The 18,281-nt window shown below is 43.0% G+C and overlaps 2 protein-coding genes across 7 annotated transcripts in view; one reads left to right on the top strand and one right to left on the bottom strand.

The window, feature by feature from the left end:
• LOC124000464 (calcium/calmodulin-dependent protein kinase kinase 1-like) overlaps positions 1–3,365 on the top strand; it is a 124,882-nt gene extending 121,517 nt beyond the window's left edge. For all 3 annotated transcript variants that reach the window (XM_046306826.1, XM_046306824.1, XM_046306825.1), the window contains one exon: positions 1,516–3,365. In XM_046306826.1, the coding sequence (XP_046162782.1) occupies positions 1,516–1,588 (73 nt within the window). In that variant the 3' untranslated portion in view covers positions 1,589–3,365. The remainder of the gene's footprint in view (positions 1–1,515) is intronic.
• A 5,072-nt stretch (positions 3,366–8,437) lies between these two features.
• Positions 8,438–18,281, bottom strand: part of LOC123999934 (P2X purinoceptor 1-like) — a 53,758-nt gene continuing 43,914 nt past the window's right edge. The window contains exons 11-14 of one of the 4 annotated variants that reach the window (XR_006832516.1): positions 18,041–18,136; positions 16,485–16,522; positions 12,367–12,408; positions 8,438–9,215 (exon numbers count right to left, since the gene is read on the bottom strand). Coding sequence is in view for 3 of the 4 variants with exons in the window: in XM_046305976.1 (XP_046161932.1) it covers positions 12,376–12,408; positions 16,485–16,640; positions 18,041–18,136 (285 nt within the window). In the remaining variant the exon portion in view is untranslated. Of the gene's footprint in view, positions 9,216–12,366; positions 12,409–16,484; positions 16,641–18,040; positions 18,137–18,281 lie in introns of all 4 variants that reach the window. The other 3 variants (XM_046305976.1, XM_046305977.1, XM_046305978.1) reach the window with 3 other exon arrangements.

Here is an 18,281-nt window from a genome sequence, read left to right as displayed (position 1 = left end):
GTTTTTCCCCAACTGTCAATCCAACTGTGACTCAAAAGTCTCCGACTGCCATCTCCCTGTGTTACACATAACATGTTTTTGTCACCATTTCTGTGTGTTGTCATTGAAGATGGTGTTTCTTGCCTTTCTCAAGGTGATGACATTAGGTGGCTCTTGTTTCTCGCCACGTGTATGATAGAGATTAAATATGTGACTGGTTACAAGACCTTATTTAAATTTGTGACAAGAATAGGACTTTACAGTTTATAAAAGTGCGGACTCCGAGCTTCGAAATGGCATCGTATACTGCAATTGGAGAAAATGATGGGAAAGTAATGCTGCTATGAAAGTTGATATACTTGTTTACCCACTTTTGAGGTTTTTACACTTGCTGGAGAGCTCTTCTTTGTGTACACCCATTCAGCATTGTAGACACCCTCTTAAGCCTTAGTCCCACCCATCTCTAAGATTTTACATGTGAACGGGACTCTATGTGAATGGATATTTTTTGTCTCCTTTGTTTAGCTAGCTAAATAAGTTCATCAGCACCATATTATCTGTTATCTCAGCCAATCGTGGCAAGTCAGGAACGATCCTGTCTTTCTCCCTATAGCTAAGTGCTTTCTCCTTGGCTACCCACATGCAAAACTACTACAGTTTACTATAGAATACTACTGTACTTACTATAGAATTCTGTAGTAAACTGGTATACTGTAGAATACTATACTACACACCTCGATCATGTGTACTTACTATAGAAATGTGTAGTATACTGTGCAATACTATAGTAAATACTACAGTATACTACAGACTGCAGAAACATCACAGTAAATACTACAGTAATATCCACAACAACCCTACAGTCTGCAAAAACACTACAGTAAATACTTTAGTATATACTACACCATTTCATTTGTATACACCCTGCCCATTCCCCTCCCCATATCCCAATTTGTGCCACCAATATCTATACTTGGCATGTAGGTTTCTCATTTATGGGTGGCACAAATTGGGATATATTGTGTTCCCTACAGGTTAAAGAAAAGAGCAGAAGCTCTGAACTATCTGTTCAAACTTCAGTCCTACCTACCTACCTACCTACAGGTTATGGAAAATTTGCTGTTGGAGTATTTTGTCCAGTAGATTTCCTCAAAGACAAAGCCCCCACTGTTATGTCAAAGCTTTAAAAAAACACTACAGTAAATACTATACGGAAGTCCGCAAAAACACTACAGTGAATACTATACGGAAGTCCGCAAAAACACTACAGTGAATACTATAGTATTTAACCATAGTATACTATAGTATTTTTTATTTTGGGATAAACTAGGCTTGTCATTTTATATTTGTATTCATATTTACAGATCACATACCAGTTTGTGATTAAGGCACATGAAAGTTCACATTTTCAAGAAGGCAACAACAACAAAAATATGTATTTGTTTTTACGGTTTCTCTCTCTCTCTCTCTCTCTCTCTCTCTCTCTCTCTCTCTCTCTCTCTCTCTCTCTCTCTCTCTCTCCTGTCACTCTTTCAGAAAGGGCAGCAGTGGAGAGGGAAGTAGGGAGGGAGAGCTCGAAGACCTACATGAAGATGAACCCTTCTCCTGAATCCCGTTCCTCCTCCTCTCCTCCAGTCAGCTTTGCCCAGTTCTACACAGCCCTCTTAACCGCAATCTTACGCTCCTACCTTCAGTGCTTCTGGACTGAAACAGTGTTTTTCCTTTACTTACTCGTGTTTCGATGTCACTTTACCTAGACAATGCATGGTGAACGTTATCGCCGTTCAGAGACTCTCTTAGGCACCATTCACAGTGGACAATATTGGTGCCCTAAGAGCCAGCATGACCAAGAGACTGGAGCATGCAACTGACATTATTACGCCCCCTACCGTTTGAAACAAGACATACACACAGGGCTTTTTTTCAGTAGTTTGAAGGGGCAATCTGCAGACGCTTCATACATTTTTGGAATTATAAATGTATTAATTATATATACGTATGATTCTTGAAGAATATAACTTATAAATGCCTCATAAGCTTAGTTTAACTGTCATACCACATCAGAACCAAAAGCTTGTTTTACTCCAATGTCTGTAAACACACACTGTATAGCCTCAAAATATGCTTGACACTATCATTTGTATATATTGAAGGGTCAGTCCTTGCATCCATAACTCTGTCTATTAATATCAGAGTGTTTACATTTTTCCAGGCCCATCCTTCAGCTTTTTACCAAAACAGAGGGGAACCATTTTGTTATTGTTTAATCTGCGGATTGCCCCTTTAATGCTGCAGCGTTGTACATGGATCATAAATGTGTGTGTCAGTGTAATGTCATTGTTGTCTATCTCACCCGTACATGCTAAGCTGTCAACATAACCCTTAAGTAATAATAATAATAATATATTTTATTTTAAGCGCTTTACAAGACACCCAAATTCACTTTACGTACACAATCTAATCTCCACGATTAAAAGCAATAAAATCATACATTAAAATGAGTAAGTATATAAAACTACACCGAACATAAGGAAAGACTAACCAGGGGGGAAAAAACTGAACAGGATGACACTAACTAGGGAAGTGAACTAGTGAGGGATCTCTAAGACAACAGATAATGTGAAGAGGTGTGTCTTTAGTGTGGACTTGAATATGCGTATGGAATGTGAGGTTTTGACATGGAGAGGGAGGGAGTTCCAGAATTGGGGGGGGGGGCTGCAATGCTAGAAGCATTGTCTCCCATGGAGCAGAGCCTGGTGTGAGAGATGGTTGGGAGGCCAATGTCAGAAAAGCGCAGTGAAGTGTACGGGTGCAGGAAGTCAGTAAGGTATGTGAGCATTTTGAAGATGATCCTGTATTGAACTGGGAGCCAGTGGAGTTTCAGGGTGGGGGTGATGTGGTCCCAAGGTTTGGTGTCTGTGTGGACTGGTCTCTTCCTCGCTGTTGCTCTAATTGTCTCCCCTTCATTCTCTAATGTTTTTATTAGGGTACAGAATTAGAGAAGGGCTGTTTCTCTGAATCTCAGGCAGTAGGATGAAGCAAGCCTGTTTCTCTCCCCTGTCTCCTAGACTCTGACAAGAAGCAGCAACCTATCCTCCTTAAAACACATTTGAAACCCACAATTGTGAAAGGGGGAACACTAATCATATTTATGCAGCCTATTAATCACCCTCCCAGAACCAAGTAAATGTTTTATTTCAATTTAAGAAAAACTTCATTGGAAATTGGCCCATTCATTGATAGGGATGCATGTGAGATTGTACAGCAGTAAACTGGGTTATTTGTCCTTTATACATTCTTCTTGATTTCAAAATGGAAGTGAAAGCAGGTAATGGTGTTTGTATGTACTGTTTCTTTATTAGTAAAAGGTTAATTTATGAAATAAATGTGAATAATTGTGTTATTCTCATAACATCCAGGCATTGTGAAGGCTGCACAAATGTAATAATGGTGTTATTCTCATAACATCCGAGCATGCTGAAGGCTGCACAAATGTAATAATGGTGTTATACTCATAACATCCGAGCATGCTGAAGGCTGCACAAATGTAATAATGGTGTTATTCTCATAACATCCGAGCATGCTGAAGGCTGCACAAATGTAATAATGGTGTTATTCTCATAACATCCGAGCATGCTGAAGGCTGCACAAATGTAATAATGGTGTTATTCTCATAACATCCGAGCATGCTGAAGGCTGCACAAATGTAATAATGGTGTTATTCTCATAACATCCGAGCATGGTGAAGGCTGCACAAATGTAATAATTGGTTATGACATTTAAATGTAGTTAAAGTATGAGTTTGGTGGTCACTTTATGAAGTGTTAGAGTTAGACCAAGAGTTTAAAGTAATACAGAAATGATTGGTATTTCAGTTGTGGTTAGGATATATTGACCAAATGAACAGGAACGTTTTGGATGTATTTTCCCTTCAAAATGCCCCTGGACGACCCTAGAAGCCTGTGTAAGTGTGTATGATGGATCATCTCCAGTCAGACTGTGCTGTAATCAGAGGGAGCTTTCAGAACTTTAATAGCTGTCATGGTGTGTTTCTTTGTTTGGTTGTGACAAACAGCTAAAGAGGGGACTCTCCCCCCCCCCTCCCTGTCTATCTGCCTCTCCCTCTCTTCCCCTTTCTCTTTCCTTCTCCCTTCCTCCACACTACTCCCCCTCCCTGTCTATCTGCCTCTCCCTCTCTTCCCCTTTCTCTTTCCTTCTCCCTTCCTCCACACTACTCCCCCTCCCTGTCTATCTGCCTCTCCCTCTCTTCCCCTTTCTCTTTCCTTCTCCCTTCCTCCACACTACTCCCCCCCCTGTCTATCTGCCTCTCCCTCTCTTCCCCTTTCTCTTTCCTTCTCCCTTCCTCCACACTACTCCCCCTCCCTGTCTATCTGCCTCTCCCTCTCTTCCCCTTTCTCTTTCCTTCTCCCTTCCTCCACACCACTCCCCCTCCCTGTCTATCTGCCTCTCCCTCTCTTCCCCTTTCTCTTTCCTTCTCCCTTCCTCCACACTACTCCCCCTCCCTGTCTATCTGCCTCTCCCTCTCTTCCCCTTTCTCTTTCCTTCTCCCTTCCTCCACACTACTCCCCCCTCCCTGTCTATCTGCCTCTCCCTCTCTTCCCCTTTCTCTTTCCTTCTCCCTTCCTCCACACTACCCCCCTCCCTTGTCTATCTGCCTCTCCCTCTCTTCCCCTTTCTCTTTCCTTCTCCCTTCCTCCACACTACTCCCCCCTCCCTGTCTATCTGCCTCTCCCTCTCTTCCCCTTTCTCTTTCCTTCTCCCTTCCTCCACACTACTCCCCCTCCCTGTCTATCTGCCTCTCCCTCTCTTCCCCTTTCTCTTTCCTTCTCCCTTCCTCCACACTACTCCCCCTCCCTGTCTATCTGCCTCTCCCTCTCTTCCCCTTTCTCTTTCCTTCTCCCTTCCTCCACACTACTCCCCCCTCCCTGTCTATCTGCCTCTCCCTCTCTTCCCCTTTCTCTTTCCTTCTCCCTTCCTCCACACTACTCCCCCCCTCCCTGTCTATCTCCCTCTCTTCCCCTTTCTCTTTCCTTCTCCCTTCCTCCACACCACTCGCTCCTTCTCGGTCTCCCTCTCTATCCCTTCACCTCTCTCTGTTTCCCTTCCTCTCTGTCTGCCAGCTCAGGCACTTTGTACTATATATGAAAGTGTGTTGTCAGTCAGAGCACAGCGATCTGTTCCACAGCTCTTCCAGGGACCATTACAATATGGTGATTAGGAACAACACAAACAACAACCACTATCTATTCACAACCACACAATGTGGCAGAGAATGGCCCAGTATAGTGATTTCCATTCATCCCTCTCTTCCGACTTGATGCAATTCTATTGTGCAAAACACTCCATTGAAATTAGGTTCTGAGGATCGATAAGAGGGTAGCATATACATATACAAGGGTCAATGCCACTTCTGAATTGAGCCTCTGTGATTTAATTGTGTGCGCAATCATAGAAATGATGGACACAATTTATTCAACTTCAAAACATGTTTCCTATAATATCATCTTAGTCATGCAGTATTCATAGGCAGTAGGGAAGACCTGATGTCAGTAGATGTGTGTTTGGGAGATGTGTAATATTGCTGTCTGTCTCTCTAAGACCAGGATTCAGTCTTATCACATTGTGTTGACAATTCAGCTTTTAAAGGCAATGTTCCTACATATGCTGAGATTGCATTCATGGTAAAGGTTGCAGATGTCGGCGCATTCGGAAATGACCTTTGAATGGCACCTTGTCGACAGCTGCGATATAGGGAATAGCCACTATATAGGGAATAGCCACTGTATAGGGAATAGCCACTATATAGGGAATAGCCACTGTATAGGGAATAGCCACTGTATAGGGAATAGCCACTATATAGGGAATAGCCACTGTATAGGGAATAGCCACTGTATAGGGAATAGCCACTATATAGGGAATAGCCACTGTATAGGGAATAGCCACTATATAGGGAATAGCCACTATATAGGGAATAGCCACTATATAGGGAATAGCCACTATATAGGGAATAGCCACTGTATAGGGAATAGCCACTGTATAGGGAATAGCCACTATATAGGGAATAGCCACTGTATAGGGAATAGCCACTATATAGGGAATAGCCACTATATAGGGAATAGCCACTGTATAGGGAATAGCCACTATATAGGGAATAGCCACTATATAGGGAATAGCCACTATATAGGGAATAGCCACTGTATAGGGAATAGCCACTATATAGGGAATAGCCACTGTATAGGGAATAGCCACTGTATAGGGAATAGCCACTATATAGGGAATAGCCACTATATAGGGAATAGCCACTATATAGGGAATAGCCACTGTATAGGGAATAGCCACTATATAGGGAATAGCCACTGTATAGGGAATAGCCACTGCATAGGGAATAGCCACTGTATAGGGAATAGCCACTATATAGGGAATAGCCACTATATAGGGAATAGCCACTATATAGGAATAGCCACTGTATAGGGAATAGCCACTGTATAGGGAATAGCCACTGTATAGGGAATAGCCACTATATAGGGAATAGCCACTATATAGGGAATAGCCACTGTATAGGGAATAGCCACTATATAGGGAATAGCCACTGTATAGGGAATAGCCACTATATAGGGAATAGCCACTATATAGGGAATAGCAATTATATAGGGAATAGCGACTGTATAGGGAATAGCCACTGTATAGGGAATAGCCACTGTATAGGGAATAGCCACTGTATAGGGAATAGCCACTGTATAGGGAATAGCCACTGTATAGGGAATAGCCACTGTATAGGGAATAGCCACTATATAGGGAACAGCCACTATATAGGGAACAGCCACTATATAGGGAACAGCCACTATATAGGGAATAGCCACTATATAGGGAATAGCAATTATATAGGGAATAGCGACTGTATAGGGAATAGCCACTGTATAGGGAATAGCCACTGTATAGGGAATAGCCACTATATAGGGAATATCCACTATAGGGAATAGCCACTACATAGGGATTAGCGTGCCATTTTGGATGCATCGTAACCCTCTGGTGGACATATCAGTGCACCTGTTAGGTGCTACAGTCAGAGAAGGGGTAGAGGGGTAGAGGGATTGTAGTGGAAGAAAAAAGCTTCATTATGCATTCCCTGTTAACTGGGCCAGAGAGTGTTTTCTCTTTCACTCACTTATACCATCTTCTCTTTTTCCCAGTCTTTTTCTTCTTCATTGCCCTGCTGTTGCCTTTTACACGTCAGTGTCACCTATTTACGGCAGCCATATTTAATTGTGCTTCCGTCTTTGTGAATATATATATATATTTTAATCATTTCTATTACCGGTACATGCAATTTCAAGTGCAGCGTTTCAATCAAACATATGAAGAGCTTGCTTTGTTTTCTGCTATGGCTTTTTATTTTGTTACCTTTACTTTTTTTCCCTGCTACCTTTAGGGTGAACGCTATGTTCGTGTTGCGCTTTTAAGGGTTTGTCTTAACCCACAGACTGGCCGGTGACTAACTTCTCCTAACTGAAGGGCTGTTGGGATCGGAATAAAGACGGCACCTGTTGTGAACCAGCTGTCTGCCATGTTCAAGTGCCCTCTGATGTGATGGCACTTTATATGTTGACGGTGATGCTAAAGGGAAACACAGTTTTTTTGTAAGTCTGTCTGGAGCACTGCACTCGCAATAATCTTTATCCGTGTCTAAGGTGTATTCACCTTTGTAATGTATGTGTATGTACAGGTATGTGTGTGTGTGTGTCAGAAGTGCAATGTTGTCATTAGATTACTTCAGTGTTGTGTTCTGATTCTAAATGCACTCAGGTGCTCTTTCTTTCTGTCTATTATTCCAGGTACATTACATTGTCTTGGGAGTTGAGCTGGATGATATTGACACTTTTATAATTCCTTCAACCAGGGGTAAAGAGGGAATCGTCTTCAACAGATGAAACAGGCCTGTGAGAGTGTTCCAAATGTTAAGATTAGGACAGTGTCATGGTTTTAGCATCGCTGCTATGTATCATATGGGATTGTCCCGTCTCTGTGTTAAAGGGCCTGTTTCCTGTGTTGATAGATGTCTGCACTGTTTCGCATTTCTCTGAAGCCCTGTTTATACCTGGTGCTAATCTGCGTCGTGTCCTGATCTCTTCCACATTATTATTGTGTCCACATTTTTAGCCAGGTGTAGGCATTTTAGAGATGTATTGTGAAATGATTTTCATCAGAACTTATAACGGACAAGATCAGGATGAAAGATGCATGTTAGAAGCAGGTATGAATGAATAAATGAATGGGGCTTGAATGTCAAGGTTCGTAAAGTCCCACAAACAAAAAAGCCTGGCCCACCTGTACTGAATGCAGCTGTTACAATGTAAATATGTACCAAATATATACAGAAGCTATTTTTGCATGCTTTTTGTACACCTAGGCACACAATAAAAGAAAAAAAATATTCTAATCATTTTTGAATACATTTGTATTTTGTAAGTCACCTGTAAAAGGGCATACAAGAGTAAAACCTAAACTCAGAACATGGTTTATTGAATTCACATGGCAATCGCAAACAGTAAATGAGAAAGATTTAACCTAAAATACATAATTATTTGTCTTTCAAAGTGAAGTACCCCACCAGTAGTCCTTCTAGTGTTGTCTCTTGAAGACAACATTGAGGGCTCTGTGCCGATGGAAGAGGTTGGAAATGGGTGGTGCTACCATAAAGTATAAATAACCGTGTTATAAACATGTTATGGAACTGTGTTATAATGGTCATATCAAGTTGGAAATCGGTGGTTCTCCCATAAAGTAGAAGGGCTGCTAAAAATGTGTTATAAACCATGGAGCTTTGAGGTAATGAACCAACACTCAGTGTTAATTCTGCAATGTTGAGAGAACAGTGCTTTTAGGGTTAGGGTATTCTTATTCTTATTATGAGGCGAACAAAGGAGCGCAGCTGCTTCTGTCTCTGAAAGAATAATATCCTGTATTTATCTCGGTTTATCTCCAAAACAGATAGCATCATTTGAGGTCTGTTGCCAAGATTTGAAGGTATAAATAATTAGCAGTTGAATAATTGAGCTGAAGAGAGAAGAATGTTGTTTGAGACTATTTTCCTGTCCAAGTGTCCTTTGCATGGCAGTACAGCCTGGAGTCTGTGTTCTGCAGAGTTGGAGCCGGATCCACCTGTTTCTGCTGTCTGGAGCCCAAGAGTCATGAATCTGCCCTTTTTAGGATCACTCCTGTAGGAGAGGAACAGAAAACATGGCCAAATTGGACTTTAAAAAACAGGCCATTTAGCCCACTGGGCAGTTCAATAGGCCTATGTCACAGGGGGCATAGATTAGAGTGTGCACATAAGGAAAGACCTGTGTCAGATGTTAAATGTTTTGAAGTCCTAAGAATTGACTCCCCACAAATACTTTAACATTCTCATGTGGTTAACTGATGTGTTTCTTCTGGTCCATGTTTGAATACTTTCCAAAATGCATCCTTCCGTCCTCCTTCCCTTCCTTGACATAAGTATTGACGGTAGGTATGTAAGCAATGGTTCTGATGCATAGCGTCTACCTATCCAGTCATGTCAGATCAGGGATTACTGTAGTTAAGAAATAATCCAGCAAAAAAAATATTGTTTTTTTAATTAGTCCACTCCCACTGGACACACCACGTAATTTCAAAGTCGAAGTAAAAAGGTCTATGTGTAGCTGGTGTAGGGAGTCAGGCGCAGGGCAGCAGATATGAGTAATCAACGTTACTTTGTACATTGGACATTTTGAGTAAAAGTACATCACGAGCACACCATAACAGACTGAAAATACAAATAAACAACCAGGGTTAAATAATAAACAGGTAATTAGTTGAGTGAAGCCAGGTGTGAAAAGACAAAGACAGAACAAATGGAAAATGAAAAGTGGATCGGCAATGGCTAGAAAGCCGGTGATGTCGACCGCCGAAAGAACAAAGAGAGGCACCGACTTCGGCGGAAGTCGTGACCGTCATTAATTGGGTAATATTAGGTTGAGACGTTGATTAATTGTAACCTATATTCACCCACTCAAAAAGACAGCCATCTAAAAGCACAACCAAATTCTAATCACCATATTGTAATTAATGTGTTATCACTGTGCTTCATGTAATAGCAAAACCAAATTACCTGTTTGCAGTTGAGATTACAGCAAGTGATCGATGTCGTTCAAAATTCTGTACAGATTATTACAGCAATTGTGAAGATCTCCACAGACCGGTGATGCGTTGTGCAGATCTCACTACCCTCTGGAGAGCCTTACGGTTGTGGGCGGAGCAGTTGCCGTACCAGGCTACAGCCCGACAGGATGCTCTCGATTGTGCATCTGTAGAAGTTTGTGTGCTTTTGGTGACAAGCCAAATTTCTTCAGCCTCCTGCGCCTTCTTCACGACGCTGTCTGTGTGGGTGGACCAATTAAGTTTGTCCGTGATGTGTACGCCGAGGAACTTAAAACGTACTATCCCTTACTAGCCTCGTTATTGTTATGTTATTGTGTTACTTTTTATTATAATTTTATTATTGCTTTAGTTTATTTGGTAAATATTTTCTGAACTCTTCTTGAAGTGCACTAGTGATTAAAAACTTCTTAGTGATGCCTTCCCGCTCAGATCCCGATAACGGGATTGATTTGACAACATCCAGTGAAATTGCAGTGCGCCAAATTCTCAAACAGAAATACTCATAATAAAAATTCAGAAAACATACATGTATAATACATCCAAATAAAGCTTAACTTCTTATTAACCATGCCTCAGTGTCAGATTTCAAAAAGGCTTTACGGCGAAAGCAGACCATGTGATTATCTGAGGACAGCACCCTGCATACAACCACATGAAAGTCACATTTCAACCAGCCATGTGCGACACAAAACTCAGAAATAACGATATAATTCATGCCTTACCTTTGAAGATCTTCTTCTGTTGGCACTCCAAAATGTCCCAGAAACATCACAAACATGGTCCTTTTGTTTGATAAATTCCTTCTTTATATCCCCAAAATGTCAATTTATTTGGTGCGTTTGATTCAGAAAATACACCGATTCCAACTCGCCCAACATGACTACAAAGTATCTAATAAGTTACCTGTAAACTTGGTCCAAACATTTCGAACAACGTTCCTAATCCAAACGTAGGTATCGTAAAACGTAAATAAATGATCCAATTTAAGACGAGATAAACTGTGTTCAATACCGGACGAAAACAAAGCGAAGAGCGTTCCAGGTCGTGGTTTGATCAGAGGAAGGTGGTCAGGGAGAGGTTGATGATGGATGTGGATGTGTTACTCATTTTAGGTTGTAAAATAGCCTAAACTTCAGGCTATTTACTGTGTTACAAAAGTAATATTGAATTGGGTTTGGTTGACAACACAGCCCAAATACATTTAAAGGAGATCTGAGCCACTGGCTTAGTCTTGTTCTTTAACTTTTATTTTTGGTTGAGATGTAGACATGAATCCAACATATCAATTATGAATTTGTAGACACACTGGAATTAAAGTCAGACTAATTCAGTGGCACAGATGGAACTATCCACTATATATATCATTCAACTTGAAATCAACCAGAGCTTTAAACCCGAGGCCTATTTTTAGTTGAACTCTGGAGGAAATTGAAACAATAGCTGTTGATGACTTTGCGAATGCTATATTTAAGCAATAAGACCCAAAGGGGTGTAGTAGATGGCCAATACACCACGGCTAAGGGCTGTTCTTAGGCACCACGCAACAATAGTTGATTACTTTTTCCCAATCCAATGTATTTTCCACGTACATTCCACGTCATATGTTGACAAATGATGTTGAAACAATATTGATTCAACCAGTTTGTGCCCAGTGAACTGTTAATACAGTCCCAAAATGTTTAGCATGTAGTTTTCAAGATAAATGACTTTCAAAAAGCAAAGTATAGCACTACCACATGCAAAATGCATTACATAGTGCAAAAAGTATCATCATGATGATGCGGCATCTTAAAAGTGCTACAGCTTGAAAGCTTCACTGCTGACATGCAAACATTTTTGGGACGATTTCAATAGAGGACTAATGAGTGGATTATTCCTTTAAGGAAGGGAGGAAAGGAGAAGGGATTTTTTAAAAGTATTCCAACAGAAACCAGAGGACCCACACCAGTCAACACAAACCTGAGATTGATTGCAGTAAGTCATTGATGCACTAGCAACTCATCTGAATGTTTCTGTGTGGCCAAGAAGACGTCAATTATATGCTACAGCACAATATCTTTTGGTCTTTCACTCACTTTAACCACAAACTTTTACAGTTTAAGGTGATCAAAATGGTGCACACAAACACGCATGCATGTGCACGCGCGTACACACGCACACACACACACACACACACAATGTGCTTACCTTGGATACTTATTTTTCTGACGAGAACACGTCTAAAGGTTCCTGAAACACAGACTCAGACTTAGAAGGATCCATTTGTATCTGACTAGTTCCTGTGTCCCTTGTTTTAAACCTAAAACTCTCAAGAGAAACCAAACAAAGCATGTAAGATATACACTGCTCAAAAAATAAAGGGAACACTAAAATAACACATCCTAGATCTGAATGAATGAAATATTCTTATAAAATACTTTTTTCTTTACATAGTTGAATTTGCTGACAACAAAATCACACAAAAATTATCAATGGAAATCAAATTTATCAACCCATGGAGGTCTGGATTTGGAGTCACACTCAAAATTAAAGTGGAAAACCACACTACAGGCTGATCCAACTTTGATGTAATGTCTTTAAAACAAGTCAAAATGAGGCTCAGTAGTGTGTGTGGCCTCCACGTGCCTGTATGACCTCCCTTCAACGCCTGAGCATGCTCCTGATGAAGTGGCGGATGGTCTCCTGAGGGATCTCCTCCCAGACCTGGACTAAAGCATCCGCAAACTCCTGGACAGTCTGTGGTGCAATGTGACGTTGGTGGATGAAGCGAGACATGATGTCCCAGATGTGCTCAATTGGATTCAGGTCTGGGGAACGGGCAGGCCAGTCCATAGCATCAATGCCTTCCTCTTGCAGGAACTGCTGACACACACCAGCCACATGAGGTCTAGCATTGTCTTGCATTAGGAGGAACCCAGGGCCAATCGCACCAGCATATGGTCTCACAAGGGGTCTGAGGATCTCATCTCGGGTACCTAATGGCAGTCAGGCTACCTCTGGTGAGCACATGGAGGGCTGTGCGGCTCCCCAAAGAAATGCCACCACACACCATGACTGACCCACCGCCAAACCGGTCATGCTGGAGGATGTTGCAGGCAGCAGAACGTTCTCCACGGCGTCTCCAGACTCTGTCACGTGCTCAGTGTGAACCTGCTTTCATCTGTGAAGAGCACAGAGCGCCAGTGGCGAATTTGCCAATCTTGGTGTTCTCTGGCAAATGCCAAACGTCCTGCACGGTGTTGGGCTGTAAGCACAACCCCCACCTGTGGACGTCGGGCCCTCACATCACCCTCATGGAGTCTGTTTCTGACCGTTTGAGCAGACACATGCACATTTGTGGCCTGCTGGAGGTCATTTTGCAGGGCTCTGACAGTGCTCCTCCTGCTCCTCCTTGCACAAAGGCGGAGGTAGCGGTCCTGCTGCTGGGTTGTTGCCCTCCTACGGCCTCCTCCACGTCTCCTGATGTACTGGCCTGTTTCCTGGTAGCACCTCCATGCTCTGGACCCTATGCTGACAGACACAGCAAACCTTCTTGCCACAGCTCGCATTGATGTGCCATCCTGGATGAGCTGCACTACCTAAGCCACTTGTGTGGGTTGTAGACTCCGTCTCATGCTACCACAGCCGAGCGGAAATGGAGGAAAACTCGCCTCCCTGCGGACCTGGCATCCTTTCACTCCCTCCTCTCTACATTTTCCTCCTCTGTCTCTGCTGCTAAAGCCACTTTCTACCACGCTAAATTCCAAGCTTCTGCCTCTAACCCTAGGAAGCTCTTTGCCACCTTCTCCTCCCTCCTGAATCCTCCGCCCCTCCCCCCCCCTCCTCCCTCTCTGCAGATGACTTCGTCAACCATTTTGAAAAGAAGGTCGACGACATCCGATCCTCGTTTGCTAAGTCAAACGACACCGCTGGTTCTGCTCACACTGCCCTACCCTATGCTCTGACCTCTTTCTCCCCTCTCTCTCCAGATGAAATCTCGCGTCTTGTGACGGCCGGCCGCCCAACAACCTGCCCGCTTGACCCTATCCCCTCCTCTCTTCTCCAGACCATTTCCGGAGACCTTCTCCCTTACCTCACCTCGCTCATCAACTCATCCCTGACCGTTGGCTACGTCCCTTCCGTCTTCAAGAGAGCGAGAGTTGCACCCCTTCTGAAAAAAACCTACACTCGATCCCTCCGATGTCAACAATTACAGACCAGTATCCCTTCTTTCTTTTCTCTCCAAAACTCTTGAACGTGTCCTTGGCCAGCTCTCCCGCTATCTCTCTCTGAATGACCTTCTTGATCCAAATCAGTCAGGTTTCAAGACTAGTCATTCAACTGAGACTGCTCTCCTCTGTATCACGGAGGCGCTCCGCACTGCTAAAGCTAACTCTCTCTCCTCTGCTCTCATCCTTCTAGATCTATCGGCTGCCTTCGATACTGTGAACCATCAGATCCTCCTCTCCACCCTCTCCGAGTTGGGCATCTCCGGCGCGGCCCACGCTGGATTGCATCCTACCTGACAGGTCGCTCCTACCAGGTGGCGTGGCGAGAATCTGTCTCCTCACCACGCGCTCTCACCACTGGTGTCCCCCAGGGCTCTGTTCTTGGCCCTCTCCTATTCTCGCTATACACCAAGTCACTTGGCTCTGTCATAACCTCACATGGTCTCTCTTATCATTGCTATGCAGACGACACACAATTAATCTTCTCCTTTCCCCCTTCTGATGACCAGGTGGCGAATCGCATCTCTGCATGTCTGGCAGACATATCAGTGTGGATGACGGATCACCACCTCAAGCTGAACCTCGGCAAGACGGAGCTGCTCTTCCTCCCGGGGAAGGACTGCCCGTTCCATGATCTCGCCATCACGGTTGACAACTCCACTGTGTCCTCCTCCCAGAGCGCCAAGAACCTTGGTGTGATCCTGGACAACACCCTGTCGTTCTCAACTAACATCAAGGCGGTGGCCCGTTCCTGTAGGTTCATGCTCTACAACATCCGCAGAGTACGACCCTGCCTCACACAGGAAGCGGCGCAGGTCCTAATCCAGGCACTTGTCATCTCCCGTCTGGATTACTGCAACTCGCTGTTGGCTGGGCTCCCTGCCTGTGCCATTAAACCCCTTCAACTCATCCAGAACGCCGCAGCCCGTCTGGTGTTCAACCTTCCCAAGTTCTCTCACGTCACCCCGCTCCTCCGTTCTCTCCACTGGCTTCCAGTTGAAGCTCGCATCCGCTACAAGACCATGGTGCTTGCCTACGGAGCTGTGAGGGGAACGGCACCTCAGTACCTCCAGGCTCTGATCAGGCCCTACACCCAAACAAGGGCACTGCGTTCATCCACCTCTGGCCTGCTCGCCTCCCTACCACTGAGGAAGTACAGCTCCCGCTCAGCCCAGTCAAAACTGTTCGCTGCCCTGGCCCCCCAATGGTGGAACAAACTCCCTCACGACGCCAGGACAGCGGAGTCAATCACCACCTTCCGGAGACACCTGAAACCCCACCTCTTTAAGGAATACCTAGGATAGGTTAAGTAATCCCTCTCACCCCACCCCCCCCCTAAGTTTTAGATGCACTATTGTTAAGTGACTGTCCCACTGGATGTCATAAGGTGAATGCACCAATTTGTAAGTCGCTCTGGATAAGAGCGTCTGCTAAATGACTTAAATGTAATGTAAATGTAAAGCACCACCAGCATTCAAAAGTGACCAAAACATCAGCCAGGAAGCATAGGAACTGAGAACTGGTCTGTGGTTATCACCTGCAGAACCACTCCTTTATTGGGGGTGTCTTGCTAATTGCCTATAATTTTCACCTGTTGTCTATTCCATTTGCACAACAGCATTTGAAATTTATTGTCAATCAGTGTTGTTTCCTAAGTGATTTCAAGTGTGATTGACTTGGAGTTACATTGTGTTGTCTAAGTGTTCCCTTTATTTTTTTAGCAGTGTATTAAAAAAATATTTACTTCATGCGAGGGTTGAATATAAGTGAATTACATCCAGATTAAGGTAAATAATATTCCATTTTAAACAGTTTTTTTGTAAGCTTTTTTTAACCAGAGAAGTCACATTGAGATTTAAGTCTATTTTTCAAGTAAACCCTGGCCAAGAAGGCAGCATACATATACAGTAGTTACACATATATTAGGCAAAACACAACATAAAATATAACAATGAATGGAAATTAAAACAGTGAAAAGATCATGAAATAACCTAAAATCCCTCAAAAACCCTCAATTGATCAGGGTTAGAACACAGCATGCACCAGCAACCTTGCCCCAAGACAAAGCACACTTTACTTTTCACTACATGCACTCACTTTATGTTGTAGGATTATATTGGCTGAGACTTGTGGTCCTGCATAGACGTCGGGGATGTAATAGATGAACGTGTTTATACCCAGCCTCAGGTTGTCGCACTGCAAATAAAAAACCAACGGTCTTCCCGTCTCATTTAGCCTCTTTAAAGAGAATAGCTGAGTAGGAGTAGTAGCAAGAGAGGAGGACAGCAGGTTAAGATCTGCCCTCCGTTTTCTCTACTTCTGTCAGAACAGAACATCATCTCTCTGTGTTGCCTGGTAACCATCTGAAGGGATATCTATCTAGGGACAGCTTCTTTAGACTTTAACTACAGAATGGCAGTAGGACTTTGAATCTGTCCACATGCATGCTGTTACTTAAAACTGGGATGGAAATAAACACGCTGTTTGAATAGTCCCCAATAGATGCTTTATAGATGGTCACTTGTCAACAAACGATTCAAGTAACTATCCAATCATCCTAACTCCAACCTTAGATTCATTTCCATATCCCAACTCAACCCTAACCCTGAACGCTAATGTGATCCGGAGGCTCCGTGACACAATTACAGAGCCTCTGGAGGCTTGGAGGCCAAATCGAGCTCCGCACAGTATCGCTGTGCACCTCCCAAAAGCTGTTACAATGCGGAGGGATCGATATAGCGGAATCGTTTTGAAATCCGCCGCACCCACTTTGAATAAGCTGTTATTTTCTCGGAGGAAAAAAGCATGCCCACATTTAAAAACGATACACTACTTATCGTTTATCTATAGAATGTCTAGCACAACTCATTACATACACATTGGTCGTTCTTGAATTGCGGTGGCATTTTGGCATGGGAAAAATGAACTTAATTTTTTTGTTTTATATTTATTTAAATCTTCCCATTCTATATCAACTAATATGGCAACTAAATTACTTTAAATATGCTTTACCATTATGATAGAATTGTGCCACCAGTAGTAAAAGTAACACCAATGCATAGCCACGGAAGTAGGGGTGCCGAGGGTGCTGCAGCACACCCTGATAAATCTGAATGGTTTTGTTTTCACAAAATTAGTGCACAAGGCATTTATTACTCCTGTATGAGCAGAAAAAATAATTGTCAGCAGCGCGGGAAGCCATGCATCTTCCCACCACAATTCAAGAATGATTTCTCCTCTTTAATTGTTATTTGCCTGATGACACGCTAGTGGAGAAGGAGAGCCTAATTGTATACACGTGCATTTGTTTCCATGTTTTCTCTCCAATGAGGAAAGGATGCAGGTAATCGAGCCAATCCAATTGAGATTATCCCATAGTTTGCTGATAGTTTGAGCATGTAGAAATCATCTCTTTGGGACTATGCAAATAAAGTGGGACCTAGTAGCCTTCCCCAAAGAAGGAGACAATTACACTATGTATTTCTTAGAGAATACACATATGAACTGCTGGGTAAATTACTGTGTATTGTTAAGGGTCTGTCTGCCTAGTTTTCTGTACAACTATTTATAGAATGCCTCTATGCTGCCATTTTTTTGGATAAACTGAATGACTGAGGATCAACGCTACGAAAAAGTTAGAAACTCAAACTCACCTGCTCTACTGTTTCTGTGACCTTGAATTTCATGTTGTTGTAGAACTCCCTCTTTGGTAGTAGATACAGAAGGATCAGATCGCACACTACAGTCGCCTTCGGAAACACAACACGATTAGTAGCATCATAAACATAAAGAAATAATATACACTGACCCGGTGAATAAAGGTGAAAGCTATGATCCCTTATTGATGTCACCTGTTAAATCCACTTCAATCAGTGTAGATAAAGGGGAGGAGAC

The sequence above is a fragment of the Oncorhynchus gorbuscha genome, linkage group LG16 (assembly GCF_021184085.1).
Source record: "Oncorhynchus gorbuscha isolate QuinsamMale2020 ecotype Even-year linkage group LG16, OgorEven_v1.0, whole genome shotgun sequence".
Taxonomy (NCBI): Eukaryota; Metazoa; Chordata; class Actinopteri; order Salmoniformes; family Salmonidae; genus Oncorhynchus; species Oncorhynchus gorbuscha.
Note: the sequence above shows the minus strand (reverse complement) of the source record. Positions and strands in the feature narration are given on the sequence as shown.